General features: G+C 36.4%; 1 protein-coding gene across 2 annotated transcripts in view; it reads right to left on the bottom strand.

Annotated features, from left to right (window-relative positions):
* The window catches only part of RANBP17 (RAN binding protein 17), a 346,604-nt gene that overhangs the window by 255,550 nt on the left and 66,445 nt on the right, over window positions 1-24,609 (bottom strand). For both annotated transcript variants that reach the window (XM_061129445.1, XM_061129446.1), the window contains exon 13: window positions 15,075-15,180. In XM_061129445.1, the coding sequence (XP_060985428.1) occupies window positions 15,075-15,180 (106 nt within the window). The remainder of the gene's footprint in view (window positions 1-15,074; window positions 15,181-24,609) is intronic.

Below are 24,609 nucleotides of genomic sequence, written 5' to 3'. Positions count from 1 at the left end.
GGTGCCTTTACAACTCATATTAAGCTGGTGATTTGCATTTGCTTAAGAGGCAATGATATTCCAAGCAGGAGAGTAGGAAAAAGTTCCCAGGGGTGTACATGATCCTTTTGTCAAATAAGCTTTGATAGTTGCATTAATACAGGAAGTTCAGCTGCAAGTGACTGATATCCAAAGTACAACTGCTTAAACAACATAGATGTTTATTTCTCTCTCAAGCAAAAATCCAAGGCAATGTTCTAGGACTACCTGGTGTTCCACGGTGTTTCAGAGACGCAGGTTCCCTCCATCCTGTTGTTATACTTGCCTTCACTCACCCAGTCACTTTATGGTCTAAGATGGATTCTTCAGATAAACCCATGTGCATATATGTTACACATACCACGTTTACTTACATTCAATTGCCCAGAATATAATCACTTAACCATACCCAGATGTAAGAGATTATAAAAAATCTAGTCTTTATTCAGATGGCCAATGCCCAGAAAAACATTTCAGGTATTCTATTACTGCAGAAGAAGGAAAGAAGAGATACAAGAGAACTAGTAATCTCTGCCATAGTACTCTTCAAAGATTTGTGGCCACCAATAACAAATGCTTAACACCAAAGTTTGTATTGTATATAGGTTAGGTGAGGTTATTGAATATTCACGTGCAGTTTAAATTTAGTGGCCTACATTTATTTTTACCTTTATCTTAAATTATCTTTGGAGCATGAAGGGAATACAAATACAAAATACATTAAATAACTTTGATTCAAGTATAAGCACACCATCCAAGTATAAAGAAATGGAGGAGAAGGGGACAACAGAGGATGAGATGGCTGGATGGCATCACCGACTCGACGGACATGAGTCTGAGTAAACTCTGGGAGTTGGTGATGGACAGGGAGGCCTGGCGTGCTGCGATTCATGGGGTCACAAAGAGTCGGACATGACTGAGCAACTGAACTGAACTGAACTGTGGGATAAAACTTGCAAGAGAACCAGTTCAATAAGTGTTTGGGAATCAGACGACAGGAATTACTAAAACAACAGAATCACTGAGCCATGCTGAAGGTTCAGTTAAGGTTAAGAAAAAAATGTATCTTAGGAAGTTAATACAGTCCATGGAGTCACAAAGAGTCAGACATGACTGAGCAACTGAGCGCACACACACACACAGTAGTACCTATCTACAGAAGAGTGTAATATTTTTACACTGCTCAACAGATTAAGAGAAGACTCTGAGTTTAGGTTCTGCCACACAGAGGAGATAAAAATACAGGGGTGAACAAAGCAGATAAAGCTTATTCCTTCCCTATTCTAGTGGTATAAACAACTAAACATTAAGAGATAGTAAGTACTAAGAAGAAAAATAGAGTAGGATAAGGATGTTATTTTGGAAAGGGAGGTCAAAAGAGGTAGAGACATCTGGATACAGACCTGACTGAAGTGACAGAGTACTATATAAAATCTGGGAGAAAGCATTCCAAGCAGAAGAGAAGCACAAAGCCCCTAAAGTGAAAATACATTAGTAATACTCTTAAGAATACCAAGGAAGGCAGTGTATGTAGTTGAGTTGAATGGCAAAATATATGAAATAAGGTCAGAGAAGTAGCACTGTACACTCCAGGCCATTATGGCCAAGATTTTGGAATTTCTCTCATGTGGGACAGAAAAAGCCACTGGAAGTTTCTGACAAGAGAAGAGGAAGCAACACTACTGAATGGAAAAGAAGCGACACTTGTCTATACCACAGCAGGGTCTGGGACATAGAGAGCAAAACACAGCTAGTTGCAAAAGTCTTCAGTGAATAACGAGGAACGAGCGGGAGAAGAACAGCTGAGAACAGCATGGAGAAGCAGAGGGTGCCCTGACTGAGAGGAGCGTGCAGACAGAAGCAAAGTAAAGAGGGCACAGGGTAAGACAGATCTCTAGGAAATCTCTCAGAACGTTCATATTCTGGTCATGATGACTGAAAGTGAGATAACCATTATACTATCTTTATTTAATTAGAACTGTATGGCATGAGCACAAACATCCTTATTTGCTAAGTCAAAGTAGCATATTTTGAAATTTTAAACATGTCTTAAATGTCATTATCATGACATTGAAAGTTTTTATGAATATCAACCTTTTCCTGATAAAATAACATAAATTTTTAGCAAGAACTTCTGAACTTCTAATTTTGTAGTGTTTTCCCAGGAGTTACAATGGTTATCACCTAACAATAATACACAGAAGGCAAATAGTATTACAGTTCTAGTTACTTGGAATTTCTTCATGTGAAATTGATATTTTAAATTTTTACATAAAACACAGTTCTTATCTAATTTAAAATCTCAGTATGTTAGAACACATATTTGTTTTTTTCTAAACAAAATATATAAGTCCTGGTACATACCTCACCTTGAATCTGCTTGGCTTAAACACCCACCATTCCCACCACCACCTCATCTCATTCCCGGGCTCAACTACTTGCCCTGTAGCCCCAGGACAGATTCATACAGTTCCTGAAGTTATGAATCCTCACTCAGGGGAGCGCAAAGGCCTACCATGGCTCCAGCCAGCCTCTACCTCCAACCAATAGAACCAACAGAAGCTCTAGCATGCCCAGCATCTCCTCAAAGGGGCCAAGGAACAAAACTAAGAAGCATAGAAAAGTTAAACACTCCAGGAGTAGATTTCAACCACTAAAAAACAGGACACAGAAATAAGTGATGAGATAAACGGCTTGCCCTTAGTCCCCATCCCCCTGCCACCACCAAGATGGACTGTTTTGAAACATATCTGTTCCACGTGGTCTCTGGGAAAAACTGTAAAAGTGAGCAACCAGGTGTGGAATGCACCACCTTTTATAATTGATTCTCATTGTTTATGGCAGTTATGTGCTATAAAATTGCTGTAAAAACTGAATTAGCAAATACTAAACCACTGCTCCTAGAGGTAATAAAGGAATAGGTTCCTGAGGAACTCTGGTCACAATATTTTCATCAACTACTCAACACATAACCTGTTTTATGTGTTTCTGTTTAAAGACACCTTATTTAATATATATTTTTGATTCATTAACTTTGAGCTCATAGCCAAGAGCACTAAAATTTGCCCCTGAAGAAAGCCTACCGAACAAACGTATTTTCTCTGTAAGGCACATTACAGCCTTCTTGTGCTTAGGAATACCAAAGAGCACCTCAGCACTATGCTGGAGGAACATCTTAAACAGAAAAAGCACCGACAGAAAGGACAAAATATGAAAAATACGGCACTAAATCAGAAAGCAGAAAGGAAACATTTATGATATGAGAGCTGAAACAAGAAGACATACCATCTGTTCGACCTCAGCTGTGAAAATGTACATTGGGCAACTCAAATTTTTAGCCACTATGCACAGAACCAAGAATGACTACAATTTGTTGTTGTTCAGTCACTAAGTCGTGTCTGGCTCCTTGCAACCCCATGGACTGCAGCACACCAGGCTTCCCCATCCTTCACTATCTCCTGGGGTTTGCTCAAAATTATGTCCACTGAATCAGTGATGCCATCCAACAATTTTATCATCTGTCATCCTCTAGTCCTCCTGCCCACAATCTTTCTGATGGAAAAACTGTGGGTAGAACACAAAATGCTGTTTCTGTCATTATCAAGCTCAAAGAACCTCACCTATTTCCACATCAAAAGCAGTACCCACTAAAGCTCAAGGTTAAGGAAGGGTTAAAACTCATCATTGAAAATTTAAAGGAACAAGGGCCACTAATTATCTATAATAATCTTATATAGTCCATGAACACTCCTATTTTGGGTGTAAAAAAAGTCAAACGATAAATGGTGACTTGTTTAAGATATACAAATAATAAGTGCCTTATCCTTATACTTTATCGTCTGAAATTCCTGAATGAGCCAAATATTTTTCAGTCATTGATTTGAAGGTTGCTTTCTAGAGTTAAACCTGTATTAAATCATCCTCTACCTATGGCTTTAAAACAACTGAGAGGATTCTTCGGCATTACAGGCTATTGCCGCATTTGGATTCCAGGTTATGGGGAACTTGCCCGGCCTTTATATAAACTTATAACTGAGCATCAGCAGGCCCAAACTGAGAAGCTGGTTTGGTCCCCAGAGATTCAAAAGGCTTTTAAGGTTCTTCAAGCTGTTCTTCTGCAGGCTTCAACTTTGAGCTTGCCCACAGGATCAGAGTTTAGTTCCTTACTGAAAAAAAGGCTAAGGCCACATTCCTTAAGGTTAACTGCTACTATTGTTTCGCTAATACCTAAAGTCATAAGTTTACTAATGGACAAAATCTTACTGTAGCTACTTCTCATCATGTAAGTGGGATCTTAAACTCTAAAGTTCAGAGTAACAATGACTCCGTCTTTCAGTTCAGTTCAATCGCTCAGTCGTGTCCGACTCTTTGTGACCCCATGAATCACAGCACTCCAGGCCTCCCTGTCCATCACCAACTCCCGCAGTTTACTCAAACTGATGCCCATCGAGTCGGTGATGCCATCCAGCCATCTCATCCTCTGTCATCCCCTCTCCTCCTGCCCCCAACCACTCCCAGTATCAGGGTCTTTTCCAACGAGTCAACTCTTCACATAAGGTGGACAAGTATTGGAGTTTCAGCTTCAGCATCAGTCCTTCCAATGAACACCCAGGATTGATCTGCTTTAGGATGGACTGGTTGGATCTCCCTGCAGTCCAAGGGACTCTCAAGAGTCTTCTTCAACACCACAGGTCAAAAGCATCAATTTTTCGGTGCTCAGCTTTCTTCACAGTCCAACTCTCCCATCCATACATGACCACTGGAAAAACCACAGCCTTGACCAGACGGACCTTTGTTGGCAAAGTAATGTCTCTGCTTTTTAATATGCTGTCTAGGTTGGTCATCACTTTCCTTCCAAGGAGTAAGCGCCCTTTAATTTCATGGCTGCAGTCACCATCTGCAGTGATTTTGGAGCCCCCAAAATAAAGTCTGACACTGTTTCCACTGTCTCCCCATCTATTTCCCATGAGGTGATGGGACCAGATGCCATGATCTTAGTTTTCTGAATATTAAGCTTTAAGCCAACTTTTTCACTCTCCTCTTTCACTTTCATCAAGAGGCTTTTTAGTTCCTCTTCACTTTCTGCCATAAGGGTGGTGTCATCTGCATATCTGCGGTTATTGATATTTCTCCTGGCAATCTTGATTCCCGCTTGTGCTTCTTCCAGCCCAGCGTTTCTCATGATGTACTCTGCATATAAGTTAAATAAGCAGGGTGACAATATACAGCCTTGACGTACTCCTTTTCCTATTTGGAACCAGTGTGTTGTTCCATGTCCATTTCTAACTGTTGCTTCCTGACCTGCATACAGGTTTCTCAAGAGGCAGGTCAGGTGGTCTGGTATTCCCATCTCTTTCAGAATTTTCACAGTTTATTGTGATCCACACAAATCACAGTGGTGTGATAACTCACCTAGAGCCAGATATCCTGGAATGTGAAGTCAAGTGGGCCTTAGAAAGCATCTCTACGAACAAAGCTAGTGGAGGTGATGGAATTACAGTTGAGCTATTTCAAATCCTGAAAGATGATGCTGTGAAAGTGCTGCACTCAATATGCCAGCAAATTTGGAAAACTCAGCAGTGGCCACAGGACTGGAAAAGGTCTGTTTTCATTCCAATCCCTAAGAAAGGCAATCCCAAAGAATGCTCAAACTACCGCACAATTGCACTCATCTCACACACTAGTAAAGCAATGCTTAAAACTCTCCAAGCCAGGCTTCAGCAATACATGAACCGAGAACTTCCAGATGTTCAAGCTGGTTTTAGAAAAGGCAGAGGATCCAGAGATCAAATTGCCAATATCCGCTGGCTCCGTCTTTAAAGCTGCTGTAACTCAAAGGGTGTCGAAAGCTCTAGGAATAGAATATCACTTGCACTGTTCCTGGAGACCCCAATCTTCAGAAAAGGTAGAAAAGGCTAATGACATTATTAAGAGATATCTGCATAAGCTAACTCAGGAAATACAAGACAGCTGGTTTAAAGTTTAACCCATACTTTTATGAGGGCTTGAACTGCACTCCCCCAAAATGGGATTATCTCAATGACAGACAGTTTTTGTGCACAGATATTGTCATAGATCTTGAAGCCTTGGAATTAACTATGTGACTCAGCTTTCAGCTTTTCAACTTCCTCATCAATTGAAGGCTTAACATGGTGGGTTTTTCCACTTCAAGGAAAGGACTTTATTCAACTCTGCGAATGCCTTCACCAGCAACAATCATATGTGACGTCTCTTCTTTATCTGATGACATCTAACAATCACAAGATGGACTGATGTAACTATGGACATAACGTAACTTTTAATTTTGATTATGATTTAACTTGGTTTAATGACTATCTTGCCTTACATCTGTAACTGTATAATGGGGTTTGTTTCTAATCGTCTGAAAGCTTTTAGGTTATAAATGGTTGTTCAAGCTCCTATGAGTGCCACAGCTTCCTCCAACTATTACTTAGGGCTCCTGGATCAGAGACCCTCAATATGAGAGTTAGGAGAATATGTTGCCTCAACAATGTAGGGACAACACCCCATCACAGCAGGAAGTAGTTATGGAATGAAAATGACACTCCTTTCCCTTGACAACATAATTCTCCTAAAAGAAAAGGGAGAAATGAGAGTCAATTCCTAGGCAGGTTGGTAAGAAGTCCAGGGTCCCCAAGGAGGAGAAAGGGGTCTGGGGCTCTCAAGGAGGAGATAAGGGATCGGGAATTCTCAAGAAGAAGGAAAGGACTAATATTTTTTTCCTACATTCCTTGGTCTTAGTCACATAAAATATTTTTCCTCTTTATGCCGAGCTGATGATTACACAACAAAACAACTCAGCTTAAACTCTGTACTAAGGGTTATATAACAACAATGTATCCTTCCTGAGAACCTTCTGACTAATCCTATTATCTTAAAATGTATATTGTGGGAGTGGCTCTGGTAAGATCTTTACAACCTTGAGCCATTCTTTTGATTTACTGTAATAACCAACTGAAAAAGTATATAGCTCCCTTGCTAAGACTAGCAAGGGGCTAGTCTACGTCTCCCTTCTGATGTCTAGGTCAGAAGTTTCCTCTGTCCCTTTTCACACTTTAATAAAACTCTGCTACACAAAAGCTCTTGAGTGACCAAGCCTGGTCCCTGGTCCCGAAGGTAAATCTTCTTCTTTGGAGATCACAAATTCGACACCGTTTACCGTAAGCTATCACCAGCATCAGGGTCTTTTCCAATGAGTTGGCTCTTCGCATCAGGTGGCCAGAGTACTGGAGCTTAGGCTTCAGCATCAGTCCTTTCAATGAATATCCAGAGTTGATTTCCGTTAGGGTGGACTGGTTTGACGTTCTTGCTGCCCAAGGGACTATCAAGAGTCTTCTCCAGCACCATTCGAAAGCATCAATTTTTTGGTGCTCATCGTTCTTTATGGTCCAACTCTCATATCCATACATGACTACTACAAAAACCACAGCTTTGACTATATGGATCTTTGTCAGCACGCTGACGTCTCTGCTTTTTAATATGCTGTCCAGGTTTGTCATGGCTTTCCTTCCAATGAGCAAGCACCTTTTAATTTCATGGCTGCAGTCACTAGCATGAGTACTAATTTGGTGGTTAACAAATTTTAGCAAGTACACAAATCTGCAAAAATGCAATCTGTGAAAATTGTTTTCTCTCATTTTCTCACTCACTTTTCCTTCCTTCTTTCTTCCCTGAAAATGTATCCTTTTCTCCATTCTCCCTAAAACTTTAGCTGATAAACTGCACCTAAGGCTTTGTTTTCTAGAGAATACACACTAAACACAAAACAAAACTTATTTAAAGCTAAATAAATGCATTTGCTGCTTAAAGAAAAAAATTAAAATTTTCTACTTGGCAAATACACACCACTTTTGTTCATTTCCTATTATATATATATATATATATTTTTTTTAGGAAAATAGTGCCACTGGGTAACTTTCTATTTGATGATGAAAACTTTAAAAAAAGAATCAAAATAATTATGCAAAATTATACTTAATTTTCACTTTACTAAATATGTCATATTATATTAAAAGATGGTACAGAAGCAAATTATTCACTTGGTTTAAAATTAAACAAATCATTTTGAGAATGTCCCTATTCATATTTTAAAGTGGTTTCATATTGGAAATAATGAATCTTAGGAAAAACTAAAATATTTACTTTCTATTCAGATTCAAATTGAGATAGTTTGAAATGAGATAGCTTAAAGGTTAAAAATGGTATGAAATGAGAAATTTCTATTCAAAATGGCAACAAATGTATTAAACACTTAAGAATATATTAAAAAAATAATAGTGAGGGAGAATATCACACTAAAGACTTCAGTAGGGTAATAATGATATACTAAGAGACTTCTAAGATCAGTGGAAAAGAATGAAACACCTAGAAAGAGACATAAGAATTCTGAGTAAAATTTAAATGGCATTTTAAATTTGTAGAGAGTGAAGTTGACAATGACTGGTTAATACCTTGGAAACTTTCAAAAAAGCATATAAAACAAAATGTATGTTGAATATATTAAAAATTAAATATAAAAAGCTGAAATTGTTAAAGAACCAGGAAAAAATATAGGTGAATATTTTTATTATCCAGGTACGGAACAACCTTCCTAAATATGAGCATTAAAACTATATGATAGGGACTTCCTTAGTGGCCCAGTGGCTAAGATTCCATGCTTCCAACACAGGGTCTGGGTTTGATTCCTGACCAGGGAACTTAGACCCCACATGCTACAACTAAGAGTTTGCATGATGCAACTAAAAGTCCCTCATGCCACAACTAAGACCTGACACAGCCAAATTAATGAATTAGTGTTTTAAAAACATGAAAGAAAAAAAATTCAGATTTGAATATATAAATATTTTGTGTGCTTAGTCGCTCAGTCGTGTCCAACTCTTTGCGATCTCAGGGACTGTACTCTGCCAGGCTTTCCTGTGCCCATGGAATTCTCTAGGCAAGAATACTGGAGTGGGTTGCCATTGCCTTCTCCAGGAATGTAAATATTTTAAAGCCAGTAAAAAAGAAATTTCTAAAACACTAAAATATATATAGAAGACATATTCAAAATGAATAGCAAAATATTACAATCTTTGATATATACTGATATATATTGAGTAATTATGAATAAATTAGGAAAGATAAAGAAAACCAAATGAATGATACACTCTAAATATAATAAAAAAGCACAAAGAAAAATAGAAACGGCAAGAAAAGGAATGGAAAAGAATGTTTGATACCACTTCTAAACAAAGAAATACAAATAAAAATGAGACATAAGTTATATATAAATTGGAAAAGATAAGAATCCTACCACCTAGTGTTCAACTGCAGAAAAAAATCATAACTTCTCACAGCCTTTGGGTTCAGCGGATAAACTGGTACTTTTCCAGAGGCCATTTGGTGATGTGTACTGAGCATTTAAAGTGCTATATATATACTATTCAACCAGCTACTCAGCTTTAGGGGATAACTCTGATAAAATTATTTTGATCTATATAAAGATACAGCTAAAGGAATATTCACCTTTGTAATAAGGAAAAATTGAGAAACAACCTAAAATTTCCAAAGCAAGGACATATTTAAATTACGGTATAGCTTAGAATATTGAGCAGCTAACAATTTCTACTTCATTTTTTACCTAATGTTCAGGTAAAATGTTCATAATATAATGTTTGATTTTTTTAAGAAGAATTGTTCTGGAGTTTCTTTTGGTAATACAGCGCTTACTATTTCCCAGGTATTGTCTTAAGCACTTTAAAATTATTAACTCATTTAGTCCTTATAACGGCCCAAAATGAATTAGATACTATCATGAGTACTCAATTCAGTTCAGTTCAGTGTCCAACTCTTTGCTACCCCATAGACCGTAGCACATCAGGCTTCCCTGTCCATCACCAACTCCCAGAGCTTGCTCAAATTCACGTCCATCAAGTCAGTGATGCCATCCAATCATCTCATCCTCTGTCGTCCTCTTCTCCTGCCTTCAATCTTTCCCAGCATGAGGGTCACTTCCAATGAGTCAGTTATTCTCATCAGGTGGCCAAAGTGTTGGAGTTTCAGCTACACCAAAGTCTTACAATGAATATTCAGGACTGATTTCCTCTAGGATGGACAGGTTGGATCTCCTTGCAGTCCAAGGGACTCTTAAGAGTCTTCTCCAACACCACAGTTCAAAAGCATCAATTCTTCAGCGCTCAGCTTTCCTTAGAGTCCAACTCTCACATCCATACATGACTACTGGAAAAACCATAGCTTTGTCTAGACAGATCTTTGTTAGCAAAGTAATGTCTCTGCTTTTTAATATGCTGTCTAGGTTGGTCATAGCTTTTCTTCCAAGGAGCAAGAGTCTCTTAATTTCAGGGCTGCAGTCATCATCTGCAGTGATTTTGGAGCCCACGGAAAAAATGTCTGTCACTCTTTCCATTGTTTTCCCATCTATTTGCCATACAGTGATGGCTGGATGCCATCCATGCCACCCATGTTGAGTTTTGAGCCAGCTTTTCACCCTCCTCTTTCACTTTCATCAAGAGGCTATTTAGTTCTTCTTCACATTCTGCCATAAAGTTGGTGTCATTTGCATATCTAAGGTTACCGATATTTCTCCCGGCAATCTTGATTCCAACTTCTGCTTCATCCAGCACGGCCTTTCTCATGATGTACTCTGTATATAAGTTAAATAAGCAGGGTGACAATATACAGCCTTGATGTACTCGTTTCCCAATTTGGAACCAGTCTGCTGTTCCATGTCCAGTTCTAATTGTTGCTTCTTAACTTGCACACAGATTTCTCAGGAGACAGGTAAAGTGGTCTGGTATTCCCATCTCTTGAGGAAATTTCCACAGCTTGTTGTGAACCACAAAGTCAAAGGCATTGGCATAGTCAATAAAGCAGAAGTAGATGTTTTTCTGGAATTCTCTTGCGTTATCTATGATCCAGTGGATGTTGCCAATTTGATCTCTGGTTCCTCTGCCTTTTCTAAATCCAGCTTGAACACCTGTAAGTTCACAGTTCACATACTATTGAAGCCTGGCTTGGAGAATTTTGAGCATTACTTTATTACCATGTGAGATGAATGCAATTGTGTGGAAGTTTGAGCATTCTTTGGCATTGCCCTTGTTTGGGATTGGAATAAGAATGGACCTTTTCCAGTCCTGTGGCCACTGCTGAGTTTTCCAAATTTGCTGGCATATTGAATGCAGCACTTTCACAGCATCATCTTTTAGGATTTGAAATAGCTCAGCTAGAATTCCATTACCTCCACTAGCTTTGCTCCCAATGATGCTTCCTAAGGCCCACTTGACTTCACAATCCAGGATATCTGGATCAAGGTGAGTGATCATGGTTATCTGGGTTATGAAGATCATTTTTGTATAATTCTCATGCATATTCTTGCCACCTCTTCTTAATATATATAAACATATATTTATATAATATATATTTATAAATATAATATATATAAATATATATAATTTATTACATAATATATTCCTATATTATATATATTTCTTTTATATATTTTATTATATATTTATATATTATAAGATTATGTAATAAATTATACAATAATATTATATCATATATAATAACATATTATTTTATATAATATATTATTATAATTATATTTAATACATTAATGTAATAATTATAGTAATATTATATATAATAAAATATAATGTATTGCTATATTATATTTTTATATATTATATATAATATAATGAATATATATTATATAAAATATATTTTATTATTTTATTATTGATTACTATTATTAATATATTTAATAAATTAATATAAATCATATAATTAAATATATATGATAAAATATATAATATATAGTATATAATATAAACATGTATATATTATACATACATGTATTATATGCATTATGTGTATATATTATATATTATATATGTATATATAACACCTGCTTCTGTTAGGTCCATACCATTTCTGTCCTTTATGGAGCCCATCTTTGCATGAAATGTTCCCTTGGTATCTCTAATTTTCTTGACAAGATCTCTAATCTTTCCCATTCTGTTGTTTCCTCTATTTCTTTGCACTGATCACTGAGGAAGGCTTTCTTATCTCTCCTTGCTATTTTTTGCAACTTGGTATTCAAATGGGTATATCTTTCCTTTGCTCCTTTGCCTTTAGCGTCTCTTCTTTTCTCAGATATTTGTAAGGCCTCCTCAGCCAACCATTTTGCCTTTTTGTGTTTCTTTTTCTTGGGGATGGTCTTGATCACTGCCTCCCGTACAATGTTATGAACCTCCGTCCATAGTTTTTCAGGCACTCTGTCTATCAGATCTAATCCCTGGAATCTATTGTCACTTCTACTGTATAATCGTGACGGATTTGATTTAGGTCATATCTGAAGGGTCTAGTATTTTCCCTACTTTCTTCAATTTAAGTCTGAATTTGGCAATAAAGAGTTCATGATCTGAGGCATAGTCAGCTCCCAGTCTTGTTTTTGCTAACTGTATAGAGCTTCTCCATCTTTGGCTGCAAAGAATATAATGAATCTGATTTCAGTATTGAGCATCTGGTGATGTCCATGTGTAGAGTCATCTCCTGTGTTCTTGGAAGAGGGTGTTTGCTATGACCAGTGTGTTCTCTTGGCAAAACTCTTGTTAGCCTTTGCCCTGCTTATTTTTGTACTCTTAGGCCAAATCTGCCTGTTACTCCAGGTATCTCTTGACTTCCTACTTTTGTACTCCAGTTCCCTATGATGAATAGGACATCCTCTTTGGTTGTTAGTTCTAGAAGGTCTTGTAGATCTTCACAGAACCATTTAATTTCATCTTCTTCAGGATTACTGGTTGGGGCATAGACTTGGATTACTGGATTGACTGGTTTGCCTTGGAAACGAACAGAGACCATTCTGTCATTTTTGAGATTGCACCTAAGTACTGCATTTCGGACTCTTGTTGACTGTGAGGGCTACTCCATTTCTTCTAAGGGATTCTGGCCCACAGTAGTAGAAATAATGATCAACTAAATTAAATTCACCCATTCTAGTCCATTTTAGTTCACTGATTTCCTAAAATGTCGATGTTCACTCTTGCCGTCTCCTGTTTGACCACTTCCAATTTACCTTGATTCATGTACCTAACATTCCAGGTTCCTATGTAGTATTGCTCTTTACATCATCGGAGTTTACTTGCAACACCAGTCACATCCACAGCTGGGCACTGTTTTCACTTTTGCTCTGTCTGTCCATTGTTTCTGGAGTTACTTCTCCACTCTTTCCCAGTAGCAAATTGGGCACCTACCAACCTGGGGAGTTTATCTTTCAGTGTCATATCTTTTTGCCTTTTCATATTGTTCTCAAGGCAAGAGTACTGAAGTGGTTTGCCATTCCCTTCTCTAGTGGACCACATTTCATCAGAACTCTCCACCATGACCCATCCGTCTCAGGTAGCCATATACGGCATGGATCATAGTTTCATTGAGTGAGACAAGGCTGTGGTCCTTGTGATCAATTTGATTAGTTTCCTGTGATTGTGGTTTTCATTCTGTCTGCCCTCTGATGGATAAGGACAAGATGCTTATGGAAGCTTCCTGATGGGAGAGACTGACTGAGAGGGAAACTGGGTCTTGTTCTGATGGCTGGGGACATGCTCAGTAAATCTCTAATTCAAATTTCTCTTGATGGGTGGGGCTCTGTTCCCTCCCTTCTGTTGACCTGAGACCAAACTATGGTGGAGGTAATGAAGCCCCTTGAACTGCAAGGAGATCAAACTAGTCAATCCTAAAGGAAATCAGTTCTGAATATCCATTGGAAGGAGTGATGCTGAAGCTGAAACTCCAATACTCTGGCCACCTGATGTGAAGAACTGAGTCACTGGAAAAGACCCTGATGCTGGGAGAAGATTGAAGGAAGGAGGAGAAGGGGTTGACAGAGGATGAGATGGTTGGATGGCATCATTGACTCGATGGACATGAGTTTTGATCAAGCTCCGGGAGTTGGTGAAGGATAGGGAACCCTGGTGTGCTACAGTCCATGGGGTCGCAGAGTTGAACACAGCTAAGCAACTGAAGTGAAGTGGATGAAGGTAACAGCGACCTCCTTCAAAACATCCCATGCACACTATGCTACACCCAGTGCCCCTGACCCTGCAGCAGGCCACTGCCAACCCTCGCCTCTGCTGGAGACTCCTAGACACTCACAGGTAAGCCTCGGTCAGTCTCTTGTGGGGTCACCACTCCTTTCTCCTGGGTTATTATTAATTATCAGTACTAGTATCCCCATTTTAGTTTACAATATTTAAATATAATACAATTTGTGTTAAAAAAAAAGTTGAAAAATACACATGTAATATACACAACTTTCAAATATCAATTAAAAAGACTCAAAAACCTTAACCAAATGACAGTCGTTATCTTCAAATTAATATGTAACTTTTCATTTGAAACTTTATAAAGCGTTCAGAAAAATATGTATTATTTTGTTATAAAGAAAGACATTCGGGCTTCTCTGTGGCTCAGTGGTAAAGAATCTGCTTGCCAATGCAGGAGACACAGGTTCGATCCCTGATCCAGGACGATCCCACGTGCTGCAGAGCAACTAAGTCTGTGAGCCACAACTATTGAGCCTGTGTGCTAGAGCCAGGGACCTGCAACTGGCTACAGGCCACAACTACTAAAAGCGTGCGCACCTAGAGCCTGTGCTCTGCAACAGGAGAAGCCACTCACCGCGGCTAAAGAGTAGCCCCCATTTGCTGCGGCCAGAAACAGTGCATGCAGCGACGAGCCAAAAACACACAAATAAATCAATTTTTAAAAAGAAATATATTATCAAAAATCAATTACAATATATGGAAAACCAGTTCACTCATATTATTCATATGAATATATTTGACTGTACTATTTATCATTGACATGACTCCTACAAATCACTTAAGCCCTAAGCCCTGGTTTTCTCATCAATAGAAAGGAAAATAATACCTTCCCTAAAAGGCCAAGTCCAAAATGCTTGAGCTCATAGTACTAGCTCAATAACTAAATTTCTAAATACTTAGGAAATTTCTGTAAATTATATGGCTACTACTTACCGACAGGATAATTCTCCATCCATAGCATCATGTTCATCTGTACTGGTATATGTTAATCTTCCACCAACAACTGTTCCAACTAAGTATACCAGCCAGGCAAGACGTCCTAATACATAAAAAGAAGAGTTTAGAAAGAAACAAAGTTTAGATAGAAACAAAGCTTATTTTTCAGAATATTCTAAAATGAGCAAAATTTCTTCCAAACTAATGATAAACTGTGAACTTAGTTCCTAACACAGAGTAAAGAGTTGGTTTTCATCAAGTTCATCAAGGCAGTAAAACAGTTTAAATGAGATTTTAGAACCTGATACAACTATGAATTTGAACTCTACCAATATGCTACGTGATTTTACACAAGCTACTTAACTCTTTAAGTTTTAGGATTTTCATTTGCAAAATGGAGAAAATATCCCATGAAGACTTGATGAACATAAATTTGATAACAAAACACCAAATGTAATGTCAACATCAAGGGCTATTAGTAAGCCTAACTATGATCCAATGAGCAGTATCTTTTTTGAACAGTCCATGTCATGATAGTATCAGGCTCATCATTTTTAATACTGCCCAGGCTTGGAAGATAAGAGATGATAATAAATTTACTCCCTTTGCATTTTAAAAATCCAAAATTTTTACTATGCAAATTATACTGTTTGATGACCAAATTAACTTCATGGGGAGTAGCAGCAAAAGACTAAATAACTTTACAAGAGCGGCACAAACGGCAACACCTACAGTTTTCACAAATCTTTGGAATAGTCAAAACTGACTTTAGAAATGGAGGTATTTATTGAGTAATTCTTGTTTTAAAGACACATTACATCTTTAGATTCACTTATCTATGTCTCAAATTCTCCAAGATTTTTGAGATCTTTATGAGCAATTAACAACAAATCAATTATTTTTCAAAAAAGAAATTTTTTTGAAAATCTTACCTGGTAAGTATCCACATCGCCTTAATCTATCACAAAACCATGAATAAATCATAATTGACTAAGTATGCAGCCTTTATATTAGCAATGTAAAAAGAGAACACTACCTTGATCAAGTAATTTATAAAACAAACTCAAGCTTCAAGAAACGTTAAAATTAGTGGGCAAAAAAAGTTAACAGAAAAAAGGGCCATGTAGGAAACGAATAACAAGTTACCAATATGCAGTTGAAATGTATTTTATGATCAATATTAAAGCCTATTAAAAACATAATGCTCTCCTTTGATGACCTCACTTCTGTGGACCCTCTTAAGTGGCAGCTGATTTCTCTTTTGCACCTCTGGTAACTTGGGCCTCAAACCCAGCTGTTCAGTTGATGTTTCTCATTTTACTTCCAGAACATTCTCCCTCTCCATTGTAAAAGCACTCAGCTTTATATCTCGTGTCATTATAGTACCAAATTATCTTTCTTATTGCAACTATCTACTCTGAGTTATTACTTCTTATCTTTTGAATATGTTAGTTGCCAGTCCATTGTCACTCTTTCCAACATTATTTTTATCATAACTGGAAACAATTTTAATTATCTACAAAGATGAATTTTCCAACTCCCAACAATCCTTTGTGCTATTAGGAAACTACAAACATTGACCACCTAAACAACTTTACTGAAATATAATTCACATACTATCCACTTAAAGTATATGATTCAATGTTTTTGAATGAATTCACAGGGTCACATAATCACCAAAACAGTCTAGCTTTAGAACATATCTATCCCTCCTGAAATCTTATTCTGTACCACTCCCTACCCCCGAAGCCCTAAGGAACCAAGCAACCACGAAATCTACTTTATGTCTCCTTAGATTTTTCCCATTCTATTTCACACGGATGAGCTCATACAGTGTGATCTTTGGGACTATCTTCTTTCACTTAGTATAATGTGTAAGGATCAACCATGTTTTAGCTTCCTGTATTGGGATTTCAATCGTTTTTATGTTCAAATAACATCCCATTTTTGGGGTATATCACATTTTGTTTAGCCATTCAAAAGTTGATGGACACTTGGGCTGTTTTCACATTTTGACTTTGTAAATAATGCTTCTATGAACATTTGCATAGAGTTTTTAATGTAGATGTTTTCATGTCTCTTCATATCAAGTGTTGGGATTCATATCAAGAATTGGAATTGGTGGGTCATATGAAAGCTGTATTTTAACATTTTGAGGAACTACCAAACTACTTTCCAAAGAAGCTGTATCATTTTACATTCCCACCAGCAAAGTATGAACACCCAACTTCTCCAAATCCTTGCCAATACTTGGTATTACCTATCTTTTTATTGTATCTCTCCTAGTGGGTATAAAGTGGTATCTTGTAATTCTGACGTGCCTTCCCCTAATGACCAACAATGCTGAGCCTTTTCCATGTGCCTACTGGCCTTTTTTATGTCTTCTTTGAAGAAATGTCTATTTAAATTCTTTACCCATTTTAAAATTGGGCTATTTATCTTTTTGAGTTGCAAGAGTTCTTTATATATTATTGATACAAGTTCCTCGTCAGATATGTGATTAGCAAACATGTTCTCCCATTCTGTGGGTTGTTTTCATTTTCTTGATGGTGTCCTTTGAAGCACAGAAATGTTTAATTTTCATGTGGGACAAAACTGCTAGTTTTTCTTTCAATATTTCAGCTTTTGATATCAAATCTAAAGAACCACTGCCCAATCCAAAGTCATAAAGATTTAGTTCTACATTTTCTTCTCAAAGTTTCATAGCTTTAACTCTTACATATTGGACTATGATTCATTTTGATTTGTGTATTGTGGGACACAGGGGTCCAACTTCATTCTTTCGCGTGTGGACATTCAGCTCTCCCTGCACCATTTGTTGAAAAGACAATCCCTCTGTCATTGAATTGTCTTCTCATCCCAATCAAAAATCACCTGATTACAAACTGGAGCATTTATTACCTGAACTCTCAATTATATATCATTGATCTAGTGTCTACCTTTACACTAATACCATGCTGTCTTGATTACTGCTGCTCTGTAGTAAATTTTGAAATAAGAAAGTGTGAGTCTTTCAACTTCCTTTTTTTTTTTTTTTTCAAAATTACTTTGGATATACTGGGTCTCCTGGATTTCCACATCAATTTAAGGATCAGCTTGTCAATTCCTGCAAAGAAGACAGCTGGAATTTTGACAGAGATTACATTGACCCTGTAGGTCAATTTGAGGAATCCTTCTAAACAATATCATCTTCTGAACCATGACCATGGATGTCTTCCAACTGATTTAGATCTTTGATTTCTTTTAACAACATTTTACAGTGTATAAGATTTAACACTTTTGCAAAGTTTGTAGCTAAGGATTTTATTCTTTTTAATGCTACTGTTAAGTCAGCGTCACTTAATTTTGATTGTTCATTGCTAATAATATAAACCCACTGTTAATTTTTACTTATTGATCTTGTATTCTGCAACTTTGCTACTCTTGTATTAGTTGTAATAGTTTTTTGGGATTTGTTATTTTTTTCACTTCCTTATACCCTCATGTCTTCTCTAACCTGCTTGCCTATATTCAGTTCTGTTGTCAATCATTATAATCTGTCTTGCATAGGTCAATTTCTCTCTTCTTCCACATTCTCATCTTACAAAACCATAATTGTTTAAATCCAATTCCCCACCTACTGTTTGTCTATCCACAAACAGTTTAATATAACTGGAAAAAGACACAACCATGTTGACTAGTCTCACTTTGGACTCACCTTTTCAGTCAGGCCTTACACAGCTATTCTATCAATTTTCAATACCTAGAGTATGATAGCATGTCTTCAACATGCTGCTAGTGCTGCTTAGTTGCTCAGTCATGTCCAAATTTTATGTGACCACATCGATTGTAGCCCACCAGGCTCCTCTGCCCATGGATTTCCCAAGCAGGAATACTGAAGTGGGTTGCCATTTCCTCCAGGGGATCTTTCAGACCCAGGGATCGAATCCAGGTCTCCTGCTTGGCAGGCAGATTCTTTCCTACTGCACCACCTGGGAAGCCCATGACTTCAAGATACCCATCATCAATTCCTTCCCTCCATGTATGCAATTGCCATTAAGAAGTGAGTCTATCTTTCCAATCCTTTGTAAGTCTGGGCTGGACTTTAACTAAAAGAATATTGCAAAAGTGACACTTGTTCCAGTACTGGGCTTAGTTTTTAGAGAATTGGCAGCTCCCTCCAGACTCTCAGGGAATTTTCACTGAGGGGAAGCCACTTACCATGTAAGAAGATCATATACCCTGAGACCATCACACTACTAAAAGGTTAGCGATGTAGAGAGACTTCATGGAGACAGAAATGCCCAACTATAGCTCATTCATCAAACATCCCAGCAAAGACAGAAGACTTCAGAGTAGAGAGTCACTTAGGTGATGCCAGCCATAGCTGTCACCCAATTACAGAACACAATCTGTTGACATTTCATATTCCCCTTTCCTGATTTAATATATATATATATTTTTAAATTTTAGCACTTATCACTTTCTAACAAAATATATTTTATTATTTATCTTGCTTTGTTATCTGTCTATTCCAATAGAACGTAAATTGCATGGCAGCCATTACTGTTTCTGTTTGGTTGTCTATTGCATATCCAGAGCCTAAAACAGTGCCTGGCATATATAACTTATCAAATAGATATGGGTTATTGAATTAAGACATGACTGAGCATGCATACACGCTGAATTAAGAAATCATTACCTAGAAAATATAGCATGAAACTGGCAAGAAGAAGTTAACAGCTTATTTATCAATTTAATAAACATTAAAAGGTAGAATCATTATTAAAAATGAATGTTAATTGTAGTTCCATTTCTATTGCCTAAATAGAAGCAACTTTTCAACACACATTCAATACAAGGTACAATCTATGATCTAGTCTATCCTGTTATTTGCAAATTCATCTTCTTGATAAAATTTACACATTTGTAATTACCCAAATCAATATCTGTGGATCATGCATGGCCAAATGCAGAGCAGCAAATAATTTGAGTTGCCCAATGTGCACATTCCAAGATTAGGTAAAACAAAGCAACAATCTGCTTTCTTGTTTCATTCCTTCATTTTCTGAGTATCTGCTATATGTCATGTTCTGCCCACTGGGATATAAATAAGAAGCAGGGTGAAAAGGGACAGAGAGGCTATATCCAACAGTCTGAAATTAGTTAGAGGGGAAAAAACGAAAAAAGTCTTCAATGCAATGTGGTGGGTGTTGCTGTTGTTCAGTTGCTCAGTCACTTCTGACTCTTTGAGACCCCATGGACTGCAGCACGCCGGCCTTCTCTGTCCTTCATTATCTCCTGGAGTCTGTTCAAACTCATGTCCATTGAATTGGTGGTGCCATCCAACCATCTCACCCTCTACCATTCCCTCATGTGATATCCTCATGTGATATTCATGTGATGAGTATCATTGTCTAATAATAAATACTAAATATAGGACATGAAGTTCTTAAATTTTAACTTTTTACTCTTTAATTCATTTATTCTTTGACCTTGATATCAAAGAATGGTATGCAAAGATAGCATATGATCAACTGTGAACATTCTTTTCTAAAATTATGGCAAATTTTGAAAGGAAGTTTGTACAGAGAAAAGTAGAATGTACAGCTATTCTTTCTGTATTTTAGCAAACAGTGATTTTTTATTGTACAAGACAGAAAAGCAGATATTTTTAACCCTAAAAATAGACAACTACTAATAATTTAGCATCAGTGTTAGACATGAACAATGAAATATAAAGGTACTTTTATTAATCTATCATATACAATTTTCATATTTCACAGAATGAGGAATGATATTTCTTATACACATATCCTTCCCTAAAACTCTAGAATTTTTGGAGGGATGGTCTTTGAACAGATGTTAAAAATTTACACTGGTTATATAATTATATCCAGAAAGTTTAAAGAACCAAGTAAAACTATAAATCTAAACTGTATTTAGAAATTTAAACATCCTGTACATAAGTTTCATATCTATAATTTTTTAAAAAAATCTGATCTGAGATTATATTTCCATTATAGCTTTCCATTTTTCTATTTACTCTGAAATGTTCAGGGCACTTGTTTCCACAGCTGTTCAAGAACAGAACATTTTTTCCTCTAACAAAATAATTATTGCTGTAATAATCTGTAATTATGGTTTATAACCTCAATAATCCCAAAGAAATCAGTCATTACCATAGATCACAAGTAATCGTTAACTACTGTTAATGACCTATTTCTTAGGGATTATTGTTTTCGTAAACCATGACCATATCACCACAAATATGGAAGAGCAAGACAATATTATACAAATGAGATCATAATATAATAATAAACTTATTTTGTAACATTAAAAGCCATTAAGCATCTAAATTAAAGCACACATAACAAGAGCATATAATTTTCTTTGTTCAACACTAACTGAAGTCTTTAGTCTACACAAAAGAAATTGAACACTACTACATATAGCAGTACAAACTAGAACTGCGTTACGCACTTTTCATAATATAAAATGATTATTGTCAAGCAGACTACAGATATTTTTAAAGAGCAGACAGACTTCTCACTAACCTTTCAAATAGAAGGAAAATACAAATATTAAACATTTTCTATGTATCAGGCAGTATATTTGAAACTTTGAAATGATGTTTTATTAATACTGTAAAAACTTTGAATTTATATTTATCAAGAATCACATCTGACTTATTTTACTCAAAAGACAGATCTATTTAATACCAATAAACTATTACATTTCAGTTAACTTTATTAATGTATCCTAGAACAGCTATACTTTCATTCAATATCCTTTTGTAGGAAAACAAGTCTTTGACTTTACAAATGAATCTTTTTACATTGTAACATAATATGATACTTATAAAAAGAATATAAAAATAAATGGAAAAAAAAAAGAATATATGTAATGTATATGAAGCACAGTCTTGTCTCTCAGTATCCAAAAGGGATTATTTCTAGAACCCCCATGGATAACAAAATCTACAGATGCTCAAGACCCTTATATAAAATGGCACACACAGTGTCTGCATATAACCTATAACCCCCATAGGCTTTAAATCATTTCCAGATTACTTATAAACCTAGTATAATGTAAAGGCTAGGTAAACAGTTGTAAATACAATATAAATGCTAGGTAAATAGCTGCTGGCACATGGCTAATTCAAGTCTGGCTTTTTGGAAGGTTCTCGAAGTCTTCTGGAGGGGAGAGGGTGTTTTCTGTGGTTGGCTGAATTACTAAGTGTGGTCACCTCAGACACAGGTGGATGACTGTATGGTAAACCAAACTCCAGTGAACTCCCTACCCTGTCTCACCACAGCTTCACCGATGCTGCCCCATCATCGCCACACCCATCCCCTGGCTTGTCCCCTTACCCTGCACCCTAGAAGACACCATGAATCTGCACGTGGTGCTTAATATTGCCTTGACATTTTTTATCACTATTACATATATTCCTACCAATATATTTTCAGTCTCACTTGTTTCAGGATTCTACTAAGTGTTTCATACAATATATATGTGCATGCTCAGTTGCATCTGACTCTTTGCACCCCCACAGACCGTAGCCACCAGACTCTTCCGTCCATGGAATATTTCCAGGCAAGATTACTGGATCAGGTTGCCATTTCCTAATCCAGGGGAAGACCTCATACTATTAATATATATAGTTTTCTGAAATTGTTTATTTTTTCACTAAATATATCTGAAATTAATTTTTAAGTATACTTAGAGTACATTCATTTTTTACTATTATATAATATTCCACTGTATTATGTATTACAAATATTATGATTTATGATCTGTTTATCCATTTTCATGTTGATGGGCATTTGAACTTTTAACATTTTTTGCCTTTAATAACATTTAGGCTATGAACATTCTCAAACATGTCCTCTTGGTTAGAAGAGATTTTCTAAAAGACATACCTAAGAGTAGAAGCTCCAGGTCAGCAGGAATTCAAATGTTCACTTTTCAAGATAACACCAAATTGATTTCCATTCTGTTTCCAACTGACTATACTTTATACTCCTACCAGTGGTATATAAGAATTCCTTTTTTTTTTTTTTTAAGAATTCCTTTTGATTGATATTCTCTTATAACATTTATTTCTGCCAATCTACTGGAAGTAAAATGGTATCTCATGTGCCTTAATTTCCATTTCTCTTACAAGTAGTAACGTTTGTTTCTGTTTTTCATTTCCCTAAAGAACTGCTTGTTTAATTGATTTCTAGGAAATTTTTCCAGACTCTTTTAGATGGTGAACCTTGCCTGGGTCAGTGTGTGTATATATGTTGCAAATATCTTCTCCCACTACTGGTATTTTTTTTTTTTTTTAATCTTGAGTTGACTCTAGGTTTAGAAATTTATTCATATCAAGTTTTCTAACTTGTTGACCTTAAAAAAATACTATGTATAACTTTTATCTTTTAAAACTTTGTTATATCTGTATTTCCCTTCTTGATCCTAGTGTTATTTGTAAATTCACTTTCCTTCTTATCTCATGAGAGGTCTGCCAATTTTATTAGTATTTTTAGAGAATCAACTTTTGCTTTTCTTATTTCACTGAATCTTTATCTTTTAGTTTATTAATTTCTGTTGTTTCCTTCTTTCTCCTTTCTCTGGGTTTGATCTGTTGCTTCCTTCTAACATTCAACTTGGAGGCTTAAGTTACAACATTTTGGCCTTTCTTCTTTTTGTGAAATAAATCCCCAACTGAGTTCCAAATATGTTATATTTCCATTTTTCTGTCTCTCTTTTTAAAATTTATCCAAGACGATTTCTTTTTACTTCATAGTTACTTAGAAGTATGTTTATAAAATTACCAACTACATGTAATTTATAATTTTTGCAGGTTAGTTTTAATTGCAAATTGGAAAGAAAATGTGGGCTCAATGATTACTGAATTTAGTTAAGACTTGTTATATGAATTTGGTAAATTTATTAAAACTGAGATATAACTGAACTAACATATATATTAGTTTCAGGTGTACAATACAATGATTTGGTATTTGTATACACTGGGAAATGATCACCACAGTAAGTCTAGCTAACATTCATCACCAGAGAGTCACAAATTTCATTTTCCTGTGGTGAGAATTTTTAAATTCTACTCTCTCAGAACTTTTCAAATATGCAATACAGTATTATTAACTACAGCTGGTGTGCTGCGTATCACATCTCCATGACTCATTTTATAACTGGAAATTTATGACTTTTGACTGCATGTGTGTGTGTTAGTTGCTCAGTCATGTCCGACTCTTTGCGACCCCATGGACTGTAGCCCACCAGGCTCCTTTGTCCATGGGATTCTCCAGGCAAGAATACTGGAGTGGGTTGCCATATCCTTCTCTTTTGACTATCTCTACTCATTTCAACCATTCCCCAAGTCCCACCTCTAACAGCTACGAATCTCTGCTCTGTATCTATGAGTTTGGCTTGTTTTTCAGATTTCACATATAATGAGATCATATAGTATTTGTCTTTCTCTGAGTTCATTTAAAATGCCCTAAAGGTCAATACATATTGCTACAAAGGGCAAGATGTCATTCTTTAT

Source organism: Dama dama, chromosome 25 (assembly GCF_033118175.1).
Source record: "Dama dama isolate Ldn47 chromosome 25, ASM3311817v1, whole genome shotgun sequence".
In the NCBI taxonomy this organism is placed as follows: Eukaryota; Metazoa; Chordata; class Mammalia; order Artiodactyla; family Cervidae; genus Dama; species Dama dama.
Note: the sequence above shows the minus strand (reverse complement) of the source record. Positions and strands in the feature narration are given on the sequence as shown.